Source organism: Gallus gallus, chromosome 3 (genome assembly GCF_016699485.2).
Source record: "Gallus gallus isolate bGalGal1 chromosome 3, bGalGal1.mat.broiler.GRCg7b, whole genome shotgun sequence".
In the NCBI taxonomy this organism is placed as follows: Eukaryota; Metazoa; Chordata; class Aves; order Galliformes; family Phasianidae; genus Gallus; species Gallus gallus.
In genome coordinates this window covers 30,610,412-30,624,270 of record NC_052534.1, presented here as the reverse complement: position 1 = coordinate 30,624,270, position 13,859 = coordinate 30,610,412, and the positions used below count along the sequence as shown (strand labels likewise).

Sequence of the window (13,859 nt, the reverse complement as noted above, 5' to 3'; positions counted from 1 at the left end):
AGAAATTCATGATATTCCACCTTCTGTTTGAAGCTGGTGAGGTGGTGTCATTTCAGGTAAGAGATCAGTCTGACGCTGTTGGACAGCTGTGCCCTTTTTTTTTCCCAGGAACGCTATCGACAGGACTGTAACCTTGCAGTACAGCTGCTCAAGTGTAACAAGTCCCACTTCAGGAACCACAAATTTGCTGATGTGAGTAGCAGTCCCACTGAGGTGGGGAAGAAGGGCTCATAGTTTCCCCCTGTCTTTCTTTTTCCAGCTTTCTTTGCAGGGCTATTGGCCTCTCATCCTTCAGCCTCAGGCAGAGGTGTGGGGGGCTCCTGTTCTCACTCCCACCAAGAAGGCAGTGCAGAGCCTCTGCCAGCTCCTCTTTCACACCAGCTCCATTTCACAGCACAGCCAAGAGCTGTTATAAAAAGCACAATAACCTTGAATTTGATAGCCTGCTGGGTGCCTGATGGGAGCTGGCTAAAGGACAGACCTTTCTCTTTCCCTGTGTTGTCCTTTCTTACCTGGCCACATGCAAGGGTCATGCTGTGTGATAAGGAGTCAAGCAGCAGTAGGCTGGCCCTGCTTCACTTCTTGCTCTGATGAAAAGTTTGGGGGGCAACATTCAGTATGTCTTTTGGGTTTCCTAAATGGGAGATGTTGGTACCAACATATACTCCTACTTGTGAGAGCTCATCCTGCCCTTGGGGTAAGTAAAGGTGGAGTTAGGCCTTTCATGTTGGTAGCATCACTCATTTGATTCAGAATATCATTCAGGCATTGAACCCTGCTCTCTTTTTCTGTGCCCTTAGCTTTCAGCCCTTCTTATGTTCCTTTCTGAAAAACCATGTGCTCATCTTTAGTAACTTAGCAGGTGACCAACATGTCCCCCTCCCCCATTGTGTCTCAAATTAGCACTCTTGAGGTCAATGTATCAGTTACTGCTGGGGTAACCTTGACCCCTCTCCCAGCTGTCTCCCCTCCCCAGGGCTTTGAATTCTGCCCCCCAGAGTGCTGTGTCCTACATGGCTGCCACTGGAGGGGGTCATTACTGAGCCACTGTGCAAGCAGTCTGCCTCACAGCCAGCTGTTCATATGTACTGTGCCCCCAGCTTTGGATGAAGTTTCCTTCTGGCTGTTACAGGACAGGCCTTGCTGTGCCATGGAGTGGCTTGTGGAGCTTTGTTCTCCATGCTGGTGCATTTGACAGGGCAGTGGGGAGAGCAGTAGCACCCATCTGCAGGACAAGGAGCAGTACTTAACTCTGCTGGACCTCGGTCCTCAGGCTGTGGTAATGAATAAGCCCCATGTTTGTCTCCCTGAAAAGGAGAGAGTTGACAAAATGGGATGAGGTGAGAGGAGTCAGTGGGGAGCAAGGGAAGGCATCGATTCTGATCTGTGGGCAGACTGCCAAGGCAGCAAGGCTGTAATTACTGCATTTGGGGAGCACTGCAGATGTTAGCACTGGGGGCTGTGCAGTCACTTCATTGCAACCACCAGCTGATTTTCCACAGATCAATAGACCTCTTCCTAGCATACACTGGCTGGGCCTTGTCTCTGTGCTCACAGGCATGGCCTGTGACATCATTTCTTGTTTTTTTTTCCAAGATGGGCCTGTGAACCGTGGCCTAGAAACATGAGTGTTATGGCAGTTACGGAGCCTTGTTAGTCTGTCATACACGGCAGTTTCTTTTTTTGGGAAGAGTTGCCTACCCCAAGGCAAGGTAGGTAAACATTAGTATTGAGATAAAGATTAAAGATAAAGGTTGGCTGGAAAAGGCAGGTTTTTTGGAACTTAGTGACCTGTGTCACTGTTGTGTCACCTTCTAATGTCCTGTTCCTTCTCCCTAGCTTCCCTATGAGCTGCAGGATATGGTCAATAAGCATTTGCACAGCACTCAGGAGTCTGCAGGCCCTGGTCAAGAGGCAACCCACACCTTGGCACCATCTGATGTTGTGCCCACCTCAGTCATTGCCAGGGTTTTGGAGAAGCCAGAATCTCTGGTGCTGAATTCAGCCAAGTCTAGCAGTGGTAGCTGTCCTGTGGCTGAGGATGTCTTTGTGCACGTGGACATGAGTGGAGCCCCTCCTGACGCCTGCAGCAGTGCAGGGCAGATGAAGAAGGAGGGAGGGGAAGTTGGGAAGCAGCAGAACGGTGGCTGCAAGCCACAGGGCAGTGTGGAAAGTGTGCCGGAGGATGTGCCAGCCTTTGAGAAGCTAAGCCCATACCCTACACCTTCACCTCCCCATCCTATGTACCCTGGACGGAAAGTAATTGAGTTCTCTGAGGACAAGGTAAGGATCCCAAAGAACAGTCCCCTGCCCAACTGTACATATGCTACGCGCCAGGCCATCTCCCTTAGCCTGGTACAGAGTGAAGATGAGAGCTGCGACAGGCACCGAACGCTTCCCAACAGCCCTGCTTCGGAAGGGCGTCGCTCGGCCTCCAGCTGTTCCTGTCAGCAGTCTCCCAAAGCAGCCAGGGCTCGTGGCTCTTCCCAGAGCAGCCCCTTCAGCAGCCCTCCCCAGATCCCGAGCGCCTTTGCTAGCTCTGCCAGCTCCGAGGAGGACCTGCTGGCCAACTGGCAGCGTATGTTTGTGGACAAGGCACCTCCCACCTCAGAGCGGGTGCTGATGAACCGTACGGCCTTCAGCCGCGACACAGCCCCTGAGCTCCAGAAGAGGTTCAGCCGCTCCATGCAGGAGCTGGATAGGACAGCCTCTGCCTACTCAGATGGTGAGGAGTCCGCTCAGAGCTGCAGCTGGACCGTGAGCCGGGACTCAAGCGTGGACACAGACAGTACTGAGTCCAGAGCCCGCAGGAGCCATTTCTCCTCTGACTATGGTACAGATTTCTCCCAGGATGAAGCCCAGAAGCTGTTGCAGGGAAGCGGTGGAGGCACTGCTGAGCCTGGAAGTCCACCCCCAGAAAAGCACAAGGACTATGTGGACCTTGGCTTGCCTGAGAGCCCAGCTGATGAGAGAGAATTGTTGCTCCAGGGAAGCAAGGAGAGTAACCAAGGAGGAGCTCTAGAGGAAAGTGGGGAAGGCAGGGTCAAGCCTCCCTTCGGTCGGCCACACCGCAGCCCCAAGAGAATGGGGGTCCACCATCTGCATCGCAAGGACAGTCTGACGCAGGCCCAGGAGCAAGGCAACCTTCTCAGCTGAGGCAGGGGAAGCGGCAGCCACGTGCTGCAGAGCTGTGGGATGCCTCCATCTGTCTTCTGAGGGAGAAACCTCTCTCAGTGTCCTCCACCCCAGGAGGAGCTCTGGGCTCTGTTCTTAAATGTTATATTTATTCTCTTTTGCTACCTGGAAGAGACGTCCCATTCCCTGGCACGTCAGACCTGCAGTACTAGCACACGTTGTGCAGAAGTACACCCACTGCCCTGGCACACTCACAGCTCTCTTCACAGCCTCACACTGGTGCCTGTACCAGACCTTGTTCTTGGTACCCACATCCTGGTGCCTCTCCTCTCTGCGCTCCCATTCTCCCTTTCCCCTTCCCACTCAGGTACCCGAGGCCCCAGCTGCTCCCATACTGGTGCCTGCAGCTGCTCTGCTCTCTTTTAACTCGTGCCAACAGGGCAGGGTGCCTGCATGGTGGTGTCTGATTCTCTGGGAGCCCCCAAGGGCTACGAGGACTCTCCCAGGGGATGGATCTGGGCCCGGGGGTGTATGCTGAGGCTGCTGGTTTCTTATTTTCCTGCCGGGTTTTTTTCTCCCAGCCCCCTGGGTTGTGTTCTTCAGAATCTGCCCCTGCAGCTCCTCGTTGCTCGGCTCAGCACCTGGCCCCCACTGAATCCATGTGGAGGGCTGTGCTGTGACATTCAGCTGAGAGGCCTTGGGGGGGGGGGGGTCAGTCCCTTCCCAGGCAGGGACACTGCCCTCTGGGCCATGTGGTTTGTTTGTGCGTCTCCTCCCTCACACCTCTTCCCCCGCTCTCTGTGCTGTTGTTTTGTTGTTTGAATGGTGCTGACTCCTTGCTCTTGGGTGGGCTTCTTTCTTCTTTCCAAGCCTTTGGTTTTGGGGTGTATTGTTTTGTTTTGTTTTGTTTTTTCCCCCCCGCCCTGCAGAAACAGACACAGTGGTTGGCAGCCAGTCTGTTGCCTGCGTTGAGGGTGTGTTGGGGGTGGCTCAGCTCTGGGCTGCGCTTCCCTCTGATCCTGCCTTCAGCCTGCAGAAATCCCTCCAAACATGGGAATGAGATCTTGCCCCCGGGGGAGCGAGGCGTGAAGGATGCTACTGGGATTTTCTGGGCAGGGCTTTGTGCACCACAGCCCGTGGGGATGTGAGGGAGCTGCTCCCTGTGGCTGCACTACCTCACGCCTCAGTAGCAGCCCTCTCCCAGAGTCTCTTTGTGCCCCCCTCTGGGGGCTCCAGGTTGGCTCTGGTGCTTCCACACCTGAGCAGGGCCTCTCTGCGTGTTTTTCCTAGTGTAGCGTGGTATTACGTGATTCTTCTTCACGGTCTTGTGTGCTCAGTGTCTTATTGGGGGGAGGGAAAGGGAGAGGTCTGTAGATGTAGGTATTTTTTTGAGGGCTAACAAAGCCTGGTGTCCTTTTTCATTTTGTCCTGTGCCCTTGTCCACGTTTCATCCCTAGCCCAGGGGTGTGAGGCAAAGGGCTGGCCTGCTTCCCGGGCTGTGCTGCCCCCACACCAGCTGGTTGTCCTTAGCTTGCTGTCTGTTTTTTGAGTTGCGTTTGTATTGTCTTCCTGCCCTACTCCATTAGTTCTTTGCTGGCTGGCTGTGCTGGAGGAGAGCAGCCCACTGCCTGGGAGGGAGCTGACAGCAAGAGATGCAGCCGTAAGCTGCCCCGGGGTCCTGCTTCCCTCCCAGACCCCCATGTTGCCAGAGGGTGGCACTTGCAGCTGGAGGCAGCCACGGCCCCGGCTCCAGCCTGGAGGCTCCAGGGCCTGTGAAAGGGAGCTGCAGGCCTCTGGGGGCTTGGTGTACCCTAGTTAGTTGGAGCTGCTGCCTACATGCTTACCTTCTGTCCCATCTCAGACAGCTGCAGAGCTCAATGCTGACCTCTAAGGTAGAGGTGGGACTCAGTATTTTACTACAGTATTTCACTCAATTCCTGTGCAAACAGGCTGGTGCTGAGAGCAGAAGCTTCCTTTTAGCTTGCAGGGCATTATTTCCTGTCCTGGAAGTTGTGATGAGATCCTTGCACTTGCTCTCCCCTGCCACTATGCTGCTGTGTTTCTCCTGCTCTTCTGCAGCAGTACTGAGGGCTTTCACCTGCAGCAGCCACCATCTCGTGGCTCATGGACATCACCTGGGGTTGGGTGCTTGTGGAGTGAGTTCCTTGGGCTCTCAGAACACTTCCAGCAGGTGTGGGACAGCCTGTCACACAAGGCTGGCTGATGTGGGTTAGCCCATCCCCCTCATTGCAGCAGGGAGGCGCTGCCCTTCAGGGCTCATCTCTCCTGGCATGCTGGTCAGGGGACAAAACCCATTCTCTTGCTGAAACTGATGGTGCTGGGCAGAGCTGGGCTCTCCCGTGCTTTTGGTCTCAGTAAGCTAAAAGCACAACGGAGGAAAGAAGGGTGGGAAAGGAGTGCCCACAGCCTTCGCGTGCATTTGTTTCACAGCATTAGGCCAGTGGCAGGCAGTGAGGGGGAGTGGGCAGCCTAAGGAGGAGCAGAGCCCCCTCCCAGCCAGCACCGTGCCTGCCCTCTGCTCTCCTCCAGCAGTGTTGGCTCCGGGGCCTTGAGCTGACCCAACTTTCAGTGTCCCAACTCCAGACTGTTAATCTGTAACTAATGTGTTTTGTTGTTGTTGTTTTTTTCTTTTTTTTTCTGAAATTTTCAAACTGATGTATATTTTAAGAGCAGAAATAAACTATTTTAAAAGTAGGGGGTGACGGCTGTAGCATTCTCTCACCTGGGTAAGGACCTGGGCCAGACCCATCTTGAGCATGTGAGGGAGCAGAGCGTGGTTCAGTGTCCCAGTCTTGCTGAGCTGCGTGCGCCTCCTGTAAGTTTTCCAGGTGGTTGTGAATTCCCAGGTCGTCCTCTCTGCCTGCCTGAGTCGCAGTGTGTTTCAAGGTGTTTGTGCAGATGAAATTGTCTGCATTAGAGAAGAGTCCCAGGCTAGGAGTGGTATGGGAGATAGCTAAGTGGTGTTTTACTTCCGTAACTGCATCAGAGCAGATGCTCTAGAAACTGTTCTCTGGGTCTGAGTGAATATGGACAGCTCAGAAGTTCAGAATGAGCCTGTTGGCCAGGATCCCTCTGCATTCATGTCACTTTTGACTCTGAAGCTAACAGTGGTTTAAAAAAAAAATTTAAAAGCAGATTATTGAACCATGCAATTTTGGGAAACATTGAAAAATAACGTAGGTAATTTTTCACATTGTTTTGAAGGCTGTGAAAGTGAGGCCTGGTCTGCCAAAACCTCTTTGCAATGAGTTCTGGTGCTATAGGAAAGCCCAGTGTTACCCAGGAAAAGCTGCCTGCTTTTCCTTTCAAGTATTTTGCTGGCTGTGCATCTGCCTGATTTGTGTCTTCCCCGAGACCTTAACATGCTCATCTGGAATAAGATGAGGTATAGCAAATTCTTCTTGTACTTACCGTTTTTCTTGAAACCCCAGCTCGTGGAGCCTACTAAGAGCCAGTTCACCATTTCAGAAACCAAGATAGGTTATCCCGGAGGAGTATTATAACTCTAGTGTATGAATGGTTTTGGTTTTTGTTTTCTTTGTGTGGGGAAAGTGGTTTGGAGTTGACAGGTGATACTCACAGAGGAAGTCCTCTTCTTGTGAGAGAGAGTTTCTGTGGGTTACTGATACCAGCACTTCCCAGAGTTTTGTTTTCATGATGAACTGCGCTGCAGGGGGCTCTGATGAAATCTCCATCTCACATGTTACACGCGTGTCTGCCTTCTTCTAGTATTCTGTTTCCCAAGCTTCATCTTCGTGGCAACAGGAGGAGACCCTGGGCACCTTCTGGTGTAGGTGGATGGAGTGACACAGGAAGTGTCTTGTTTCTGTGACTCCATAATTAATGATTTTATTCTCTGCTCCCTTGAGCAGCAGCTGCTGCCACAATTTAATCTTCCAACCCAATGCCAGTCATGAAACGCAATCTTCTTCCTTACTGCACTTCAGCAAGTGCAGGGGACACGTGGCTGCAAGCTGCCATACCAGCACTAGTCAGAGCCTTCACCACAGCCTGTACCCCATAGACAGGCTCCAGCAGAAGCGAAGGCGTAGAGGAGAGCAGACAGGACTATGCTGGACCTCACTGCAGGACCAGGCAGGCATCTCCTCCAAGGGAGCTCTGCTCCCTGTGCAACAAAGGGAGGAGGGAAGCTGGTATCCTTCACCCCTGCAGAACCACCCTCTTGCAGCTGGGATCCAGGAACTTGTGCTTCAGGAGGAGCTTGTGCATTCCACCAGGGGCTGACTGGGCTTGTTTGATGTGTGAAGGTGTATGCCAGCACCTCATACTCTCCTGCAGAAGCCTGTGCCTGATAGCCTAAAGCTGGCACCCAGCTTCAGCAGAAACTCACCCCTGGGTGGCAGTGTGCCTCTCTGACCCGTCCCTGTCCTAAGAGCTGTGAGTAACACCTGCAGTAGGCTGGTACTCACTAGGGCAGGGCAGCACGGAGCTCAGGCTGTGCAGGGAGTGAAGAGCCCAGCCCTGGGCGGTGCTGCCACCTGCCGCTCGTGCTGTGCCCCCTCCTGTAGCTGTGAGAAGTGAAATGCCCATTTTTAGCACCATTTCTGGCAGCATAATTACCTTGATGTAGTAGGAGCGGAAGGACTGAGGCAGCTGTGAGCAGTGCCACATCTGTGACCTTTATAAAACTCTGGTTGTGACAGCACAACAAGCAATAGAAAGACCATCTCTTATACACATCTGAATAAATACAGCCTGCGCCCTGCGGGGCACAGCCAGGCATGGGGAGAGGCAGGGCAGTGTGAGCGACACATGCAGCAACCGGACAACCACAAGCAGCCGACGGGGCGTGTGACGACACAGAGATGTGTAGAGGTTCACTCGGACCAGGCTCCAGTGCTCAGAGAGTCAAGGGAGCATCGACAGGACGTGAAATGCATGAGGAGACCCCAAGGGCAGCTCACCGGAGGCATGGAGCTGGTGGGTGTGTGCCCCCCCGGCGTGCCATGTGTGCAGCACTCTCCTTGGCAGAAGCAGGCAGAGTAGCCCAGCTACATCTCTGTTTCTGCTAAGAGGCTGTCACCGAGGCCTGACGTCATCAAGACCATCTGGGAGCTGGGATCTGCGGTGAGAGGGAGAAAACAGTGAGCTTTTGGGGCTGTGGGAGGACATGGAGCTGCTCTCCAGATCCAGAGGTGAGGATGAAGGACTGCAGCCCTGCAGGGTGGAAGCAAAGTGCTGAGAGGATTTGGGGATTAAGTAGGAGTTAGGCCTGCTCAGGTCACGCATCTATGCAGCTAACGGGGGGGAGGGGGTCACTGTTATGAGATGCCTGGGCAGGGGGAAGGTTAAGACAGCTGCAAGAGACCAGGGTGAGCACCTGTATTTGTGTGTCCAAGCAGCCTGGGGTACTTGGCTGTCAGGAACATAACTGATCCTTCTAACCCCCCTGCACCTTCCTGACACATACGTGCAGTTAGTGGTCCTGCTGACCCAGCTGTGTGTTTGGTTAGCTCTTCCCCTTTAAACCTGCATGTGATGAATGGAATCTTTGCAGCTCTAAAGCCAGTGTCCAGCTGGGATGAGCTGGCAGGCAGCCCACAGACCGAACCCACCTAGAGTGGTGGCACAGCCTTTCCAGGAAGGCAGTGGGCAAGCAGACATTTTGTGGCAGCAGAGGTCTGGAAATCCTGACTTGCTGCGTTGCACGAACAGAGGGTTTGTGCAGCTCTCTTCAGCCTGGCTCCAGGAAGGTGAGGACAGCTTTCTGGCTTTACAGTAGTATGGAGCCCCAGCCAGGAGCTCGGCAACTCTCCCCAGGCCAAGTGACTCTGATGCAAGAGGATGGGCACGCACACCATAGTCAGGAACCAGCAGAGTACCAGTTTCTCATCCAGAATACTTTACAAACAGCAAGAAAAACGGTCTTTCCTGGTTGTGACGGGGGAGATGTTTAGTACCCACATGCTTTGGGTCCAGATCCTACACATTCAAAATTGCTGTGGGGAATCTGTTACTAAAAACTGAGTCTCAGACTTGGTCAGAGCTGCCAGCAGAGGAGATTTATGGCTCTAACAACTGGAAAACCAGATGTTTTGAGGTCCTGAGAGTGGTTGTGCTTATCTGCTAATCTGCTAGTAGAATGGGGAGGAAGGTTAATTAAAGATTTGAAGTAGGAGGGGAAAAAAAAACAACAAACAAATGAGCAGGATCATAATGTAGCTATGACAACGTACAATATTGTGTACACACACACACTCAACAGCCTATTGATATTTCCTTTATGTACCTTTGTTTCTATTACAAGCCACTGCCCAGACAGGCTGTGGCACCTGGCTAAGCTCTCACAAGCTTAGGCCACGGGGATAGGATCCTGTACCAGTTCTGGAAGCAGTGAGGAATGACATGAGCTTTGGCTAAGATATCTGGCAAAGACCCCTGAGATTTTAATGTTCCTGCCCTTGGTTTTAAGACTCTGCACAAAGATTTCATTCCTGCAGCATCAGGAAAAAAGCCTCTGAGATATTGTTCCTACTCTCTGCAGCAGCCGCATTGTCCTTGGAAGTTTCTTTTCCAAGCATGGCTCAGCCCAACACTATTAAATGTGAAGGTCATAGCTAGAGGCTGTCTGGATTCCAGCTCCCAGGGATAAGGGACAGATACCACTAACCAACCCCACCCTGAGAGATAAATGGCACTAGCAAACACCCCAGGCACCCCTATTCCTGCCTGCCAACCCCACCATGCCAGGCCCCAGAGCTCTTACTGTTCTGGCAGATCCAGGGGTTCTTCTCCCTGGCTGTGACTTCACGAGCTTCCGTTTCTTCTTCTTCCTCGCCCTCTGAGAGCAGGTCAGAGATCTGCTGCTGCAGCTCAGGACTGATGTTGTTCTCTGACAGGATGAGTGTCCGTAGGGCCGTGGGGTAATTCTCTACCATGTCTAGCAAGGTCTGAGCAGAGAGTGAGATAAGCAGGCTGACAAGAAGCATAAACAGCAGCTAGGTTCAACAGCAAGAGTTTCAGCATCATCTCCCTGCAAACTCCAGCCCTCCTCTTTTGACCTCCACTGTCCCTTGGCTTTGATCTCCCTTTCCCAGACTTTCTGAGAGCCTGAGTACTTCCCATCTTCTTATGGGAAGAGCCGAGTCTGGATTTTCTTGCTGTCCGAAGAGAAGGGGACTGCTTTACACCCTGTTGCTCCCACATACCTATGCAAGTCCCATCTCTCAGGGGAAAGCCTATGCTACCACGCCTTGGCCCCATCTGTACACAGTGCTTTAGCTCTGATCCTCCACTACAAATTCATGAAATAGAGCTGTGTGACTTCTCCCTGCTGACTTGGAGGAGGGCTAGGAGAGTGCTAGGGCTGGAGCTGTGGCTTCTGAGCTCCTCCTGTGGCTGAATGCAATAGGCCAGGGGAAAGGAGCAGCAGCATTTCTAGGTGGAAGGGAAGGATGGTGTTCTTCCTTTATGGTCAGGACCTATGTCCTTTAGAATGCAGTGATGCTGTAAAAGTAACAAATTTCCTTACCTGGGCTGATTGGTTGGTGAGTCCTGTTCCCTCCAAATCCAAAACTTCAAGGGTTCGACTGGAGGCCACAGCGACAGCAAGCATCCCTGCTACCTGGTCACCTACAGGAGAAGCAAACCAGGGCTGTGAGCAGTGCCTGTCTTCCCCTGCAGATTTCTGCCATTGGACAACTTCCAAGCCTTAGCTACCTCAGGAAAGAAAAAGTTGTTAACTGAGGGAAATTTATTTTATTCCCCAAGGAACTGCATCTGCCCACATCTCCTTCCTACTCAAGGCTGTGAGGACCTTTCACCTTCCCTGAAAAGGATCTCAGATGCACAATAAGGACCTGTAATAGCCTAAGGGAAAGTGAGATCCTGGCTGAGGCCTGTGCCAGCTAATGGGCTGTCACGTTTGAAAGGGGGGGAGACTTCTGGGGTTGGTGCAGCAGGACTGGGAGCATTAGAGATCAATGCCAGCGAAGGAAACAGACCCCAGGCATGAGAGAGACCCCAGAGACCTCTTGGCATTTCTGGGGACACAGGACTATGACACATCCTCTCTTGAGGAAAACCAGGCTGATAACAGGTAACACCCTAGGACCTTTGCTGCTCTGGAGGGTGACCTGGTCTGACAGGGTCTGGTGAGGTGGCAAGCACCCAGCTGGTGCCTGGGTTAGGGAGGTATGGCCTGGTCTCCTCCTCACTACCTCGCAGTAGAGCTGGAGAGAGTTGGTTTCTATGGCAACCCATGCCAGGCTCTCCTCCTCCCCCCTGCTCCATAGAAAAGAGAAGGGAGGAGGGAGCTGTAGGGCCTCTGCCACGCTGATGTTGGGCCTTGGGGCTTCAGGTACATGGAAGTAGTGAAGGGTCAAACATGACGACATATGCAGGCAGGCCACTAGCTCCTTTCTGCTCCTTCAGCAGGGCTCACGGCCACATTACACTGATCAGCAGGGCTGGCCTCCCTACTGCTGTGGGCACCTGGCAGGGTAAGCTTGCTGGGGGCCAGGCAGGACAGTGCAACAAGCTGCCCTGTCCTGCTGGTGATGCTCTGCTGCCCATCTACAGCTGGGTTCCCAGCCACCCACCAAAGCAAACAGCACAAACGCGGACAGGTGGGAGCACAGTATCCCTTGGTCCCCTGCTTACCCAGGGGGTTGTAGTCCAAGTTCAGCACTCGGAGCTGGGAGCTGTGAGCCACAGCGATGGCCAGGCGACCCCAGCCTTTGCTTGTGACACCCGGGTTGGCACTCAGTGTCAGCTCCTTGAGGCCTGGAGCGGAGAGAGAAGCCAAACCTGAGCCTGAAGGTCACCAGGGCAGTCAGAAGGGAGTTAGTTCAGCTAACCAGGAGATGTGTCCCCTGTACTACAACAGGCTAAAGGGTTTGGAGGAGGTGGCATGAGGGGACAGGTCAGCGAGGATCACAGAGACAGCCTATACCCAGGAGTGGTGACCAACTGAGATAACAGCATCAATCGCACTGTGAGCATGGGCAGGCAAAAGTCTGGGGAGAGGAGGTCGAAATCACTCTGAATGCTAGGGAGAGGGGTGGTGTTACCCAGTACACGATAGCTCCCCTTTTAAGTGGGGCCTCAATGCTCTAAAGGACATCCTTTGTAAAGATCTGAGCCTTAGCACTGAGGCTCTGACCATCTACACACTCCCTGTGTGCACCCACATGCAGGGATAATTTCTGGGTGCTGACAGTAAAGCCAAGAGTGGGGTGAGGAGCACACCATGTATTTATATGAGATGATTATCAACAGGCTAGTGCAAAATAAGTGAAAAGCCCAAGCTGTCCCCTCCTCCAGTTTCATGACTCCTGTCATGAACCAGAAACAACCTGTTGTCCCTGAGCAACAAGCTGCCCACAGGACAAATGATAGCAGAAAGCACATGGGAACTGCTCCTCTATCACTTGCTTTTTCTGCTTTACATGAGTTGGGAAAATAAGTCCCTCAGCGCAAACTACAGAGCCTGCCTCTCCCAGAGCTGAGGATTTATGGCCGTGTCTGTCTGCTCCATGTAAAGCTCCACTGGCTTCCATGCAGCCCACAGCCCTCGTGCTTACCAGACTTAGCCCCGTCAGGCGGCAGGAGTCCACAGATGAGGTTGATGCCTTCATCACCCAGCATGCAGTCTCCCAGATCCAGAGCTACCAGCGAGGGATGGATGGAGAGCGCAGGGTTGAGGAGAGCCAAGCCTGCATCCGTCAGGGGACTCCCATGGAGGCTGCAGAGGTAAAAGGGAAATCACCACAGAGGCAGCCCCCCGGGGCTAGCTAACCCCACAGGGAGGGAGAAGTAGAGGAGGACGACAGAACCTAATGTCAGATGGGGAAAATGTGCTGGGAAGGCCCTGCAAAGGGGCTCAGCCGGCAGCTGCAGAGGCACTCCTTTCCCAGCAGGGATGAAGGGTAGCGGAGGACAGTAGCAGGGCTCAGGGAGGTCCTTCCCAGCACCGGGGACACCCAGGTTTGGGGAGACAAATGAAACCACGCCAACCAGATGGGAGCGGAGCTCTCTCCCCCAGCCCGGTGAAGGGCAACGGATTGATGTCTGCAGTGTCAAGGACGTTTCTCCTCACGCCGGGGCTGGTTGGGAGCGTCTGTCCCCACCAGGCTGGGCAGACCCGGCCGGGCACCCTCCGCTTCCCCGCTACTCACAAGAGAGACTGGACGGAGCGGTTGGTCTTCAGGGCCTCGGCCAGCTGCTTGACGCGGTTGATGTTGGAGACGATGCCGAGGTTGAGGTTGAGCTGCGCCAGGGAGCGGGACTCGGCCACCCCCCGGCAGACGTGCCCGAAGTCGCGCTCCGAGAGCTGGCAGCCGCGCAGCGACAGCAGCCGCACCGAGTTCTCCCGCAGGCTCTCGCAGATGTCCCGGATCTCCGCGCCCGACAGCGTCTCCCCGGAGATCTGGATGGACCCCGGCAGCATCTTCCGCTCGCTCGGGAAGGCGCAGCCCGCCTAGCCCGCGGCGCCGAGAGGGAGCCGCGCTGCGCGCTGCGGGCCGGGGCGAGCGCCAACGCCGCCGCCACCGGGCACTGCCGGCCCGGCCCACCGCGGCCCCGGGGGCGTCACCGCGCAGCCTTACCGGCGGCCGCCGGGCCGCCCCGCTCCCCGCAGCGGGCGGCGGGGCCCGAGGGAGCCATCAGCGTGGGCTGATCCGGAGCGGGGCCGGGGAGGGAACGCGCCGTGCTGACCCGCCGCTTCAGCCCGGGCCGAGCAG

The 13,859-nt window shown here is 54.3% G+C and overlaps 2 protein-coding genes across 13 annotated transcripts in view; one reads left to right on the top strand and one right to left on the bottom strand.

Annotated features, from left to right (window-relative positions):
- Nucleotides 1-5,850, top strand: part of TJAP1 (tight junction associated protein 1) — a 38,498-nt gene extending 32,648 nt beyond the window's left edge. For all 12 annotated transcript variants that reach the window (XM_046939047.1, XM_015283777.4, XM_015283775.4 and 9 more), the window contains 2 exons: nt 109-192; nt 1,840-5,850. In XM_046939047.1, the coding sequence (XP_046795003.1) occupies nt 109-192; nt 1,840-3,156 (1,401 nt within the window). In that variant the 3' untranslated portion in view covers nt 3,157-5,850. The remainder of the gene's footprint in view (nt 1-108; nt 193-1,839) is intronic.
- A 1,923-nt stretch (nt 5,851-7,773) lies between these two features.
- LRRC73 (leucine rich repeat containing 73) lies at nt 7,774-13,679 on the bottom strand. Its single transcript, NM_001277634.2, has 6 exons — nt 13,296-13,679; nt 12,702-12,862; nt 11,779-11,901; nt 10,649-10,749; nt 9,884-10,067; nt 7,774-8,239 (listed from the first exon to the last, which is right to left on the bottom strand). Exons 1-6 carry the CDS (start codon nt 13,565-13,567, stop codon nt 8,169-8,171), a joined length of 912 nt encoding a protein of 303 aa, NP_001264563.1. The 5' UTR covers nt 13,568-13,679; the 3' UTR covers nt 7,774-8,168.
- Nucleotides 13,680-13,859: the final 180 nt, after the last annotated feature.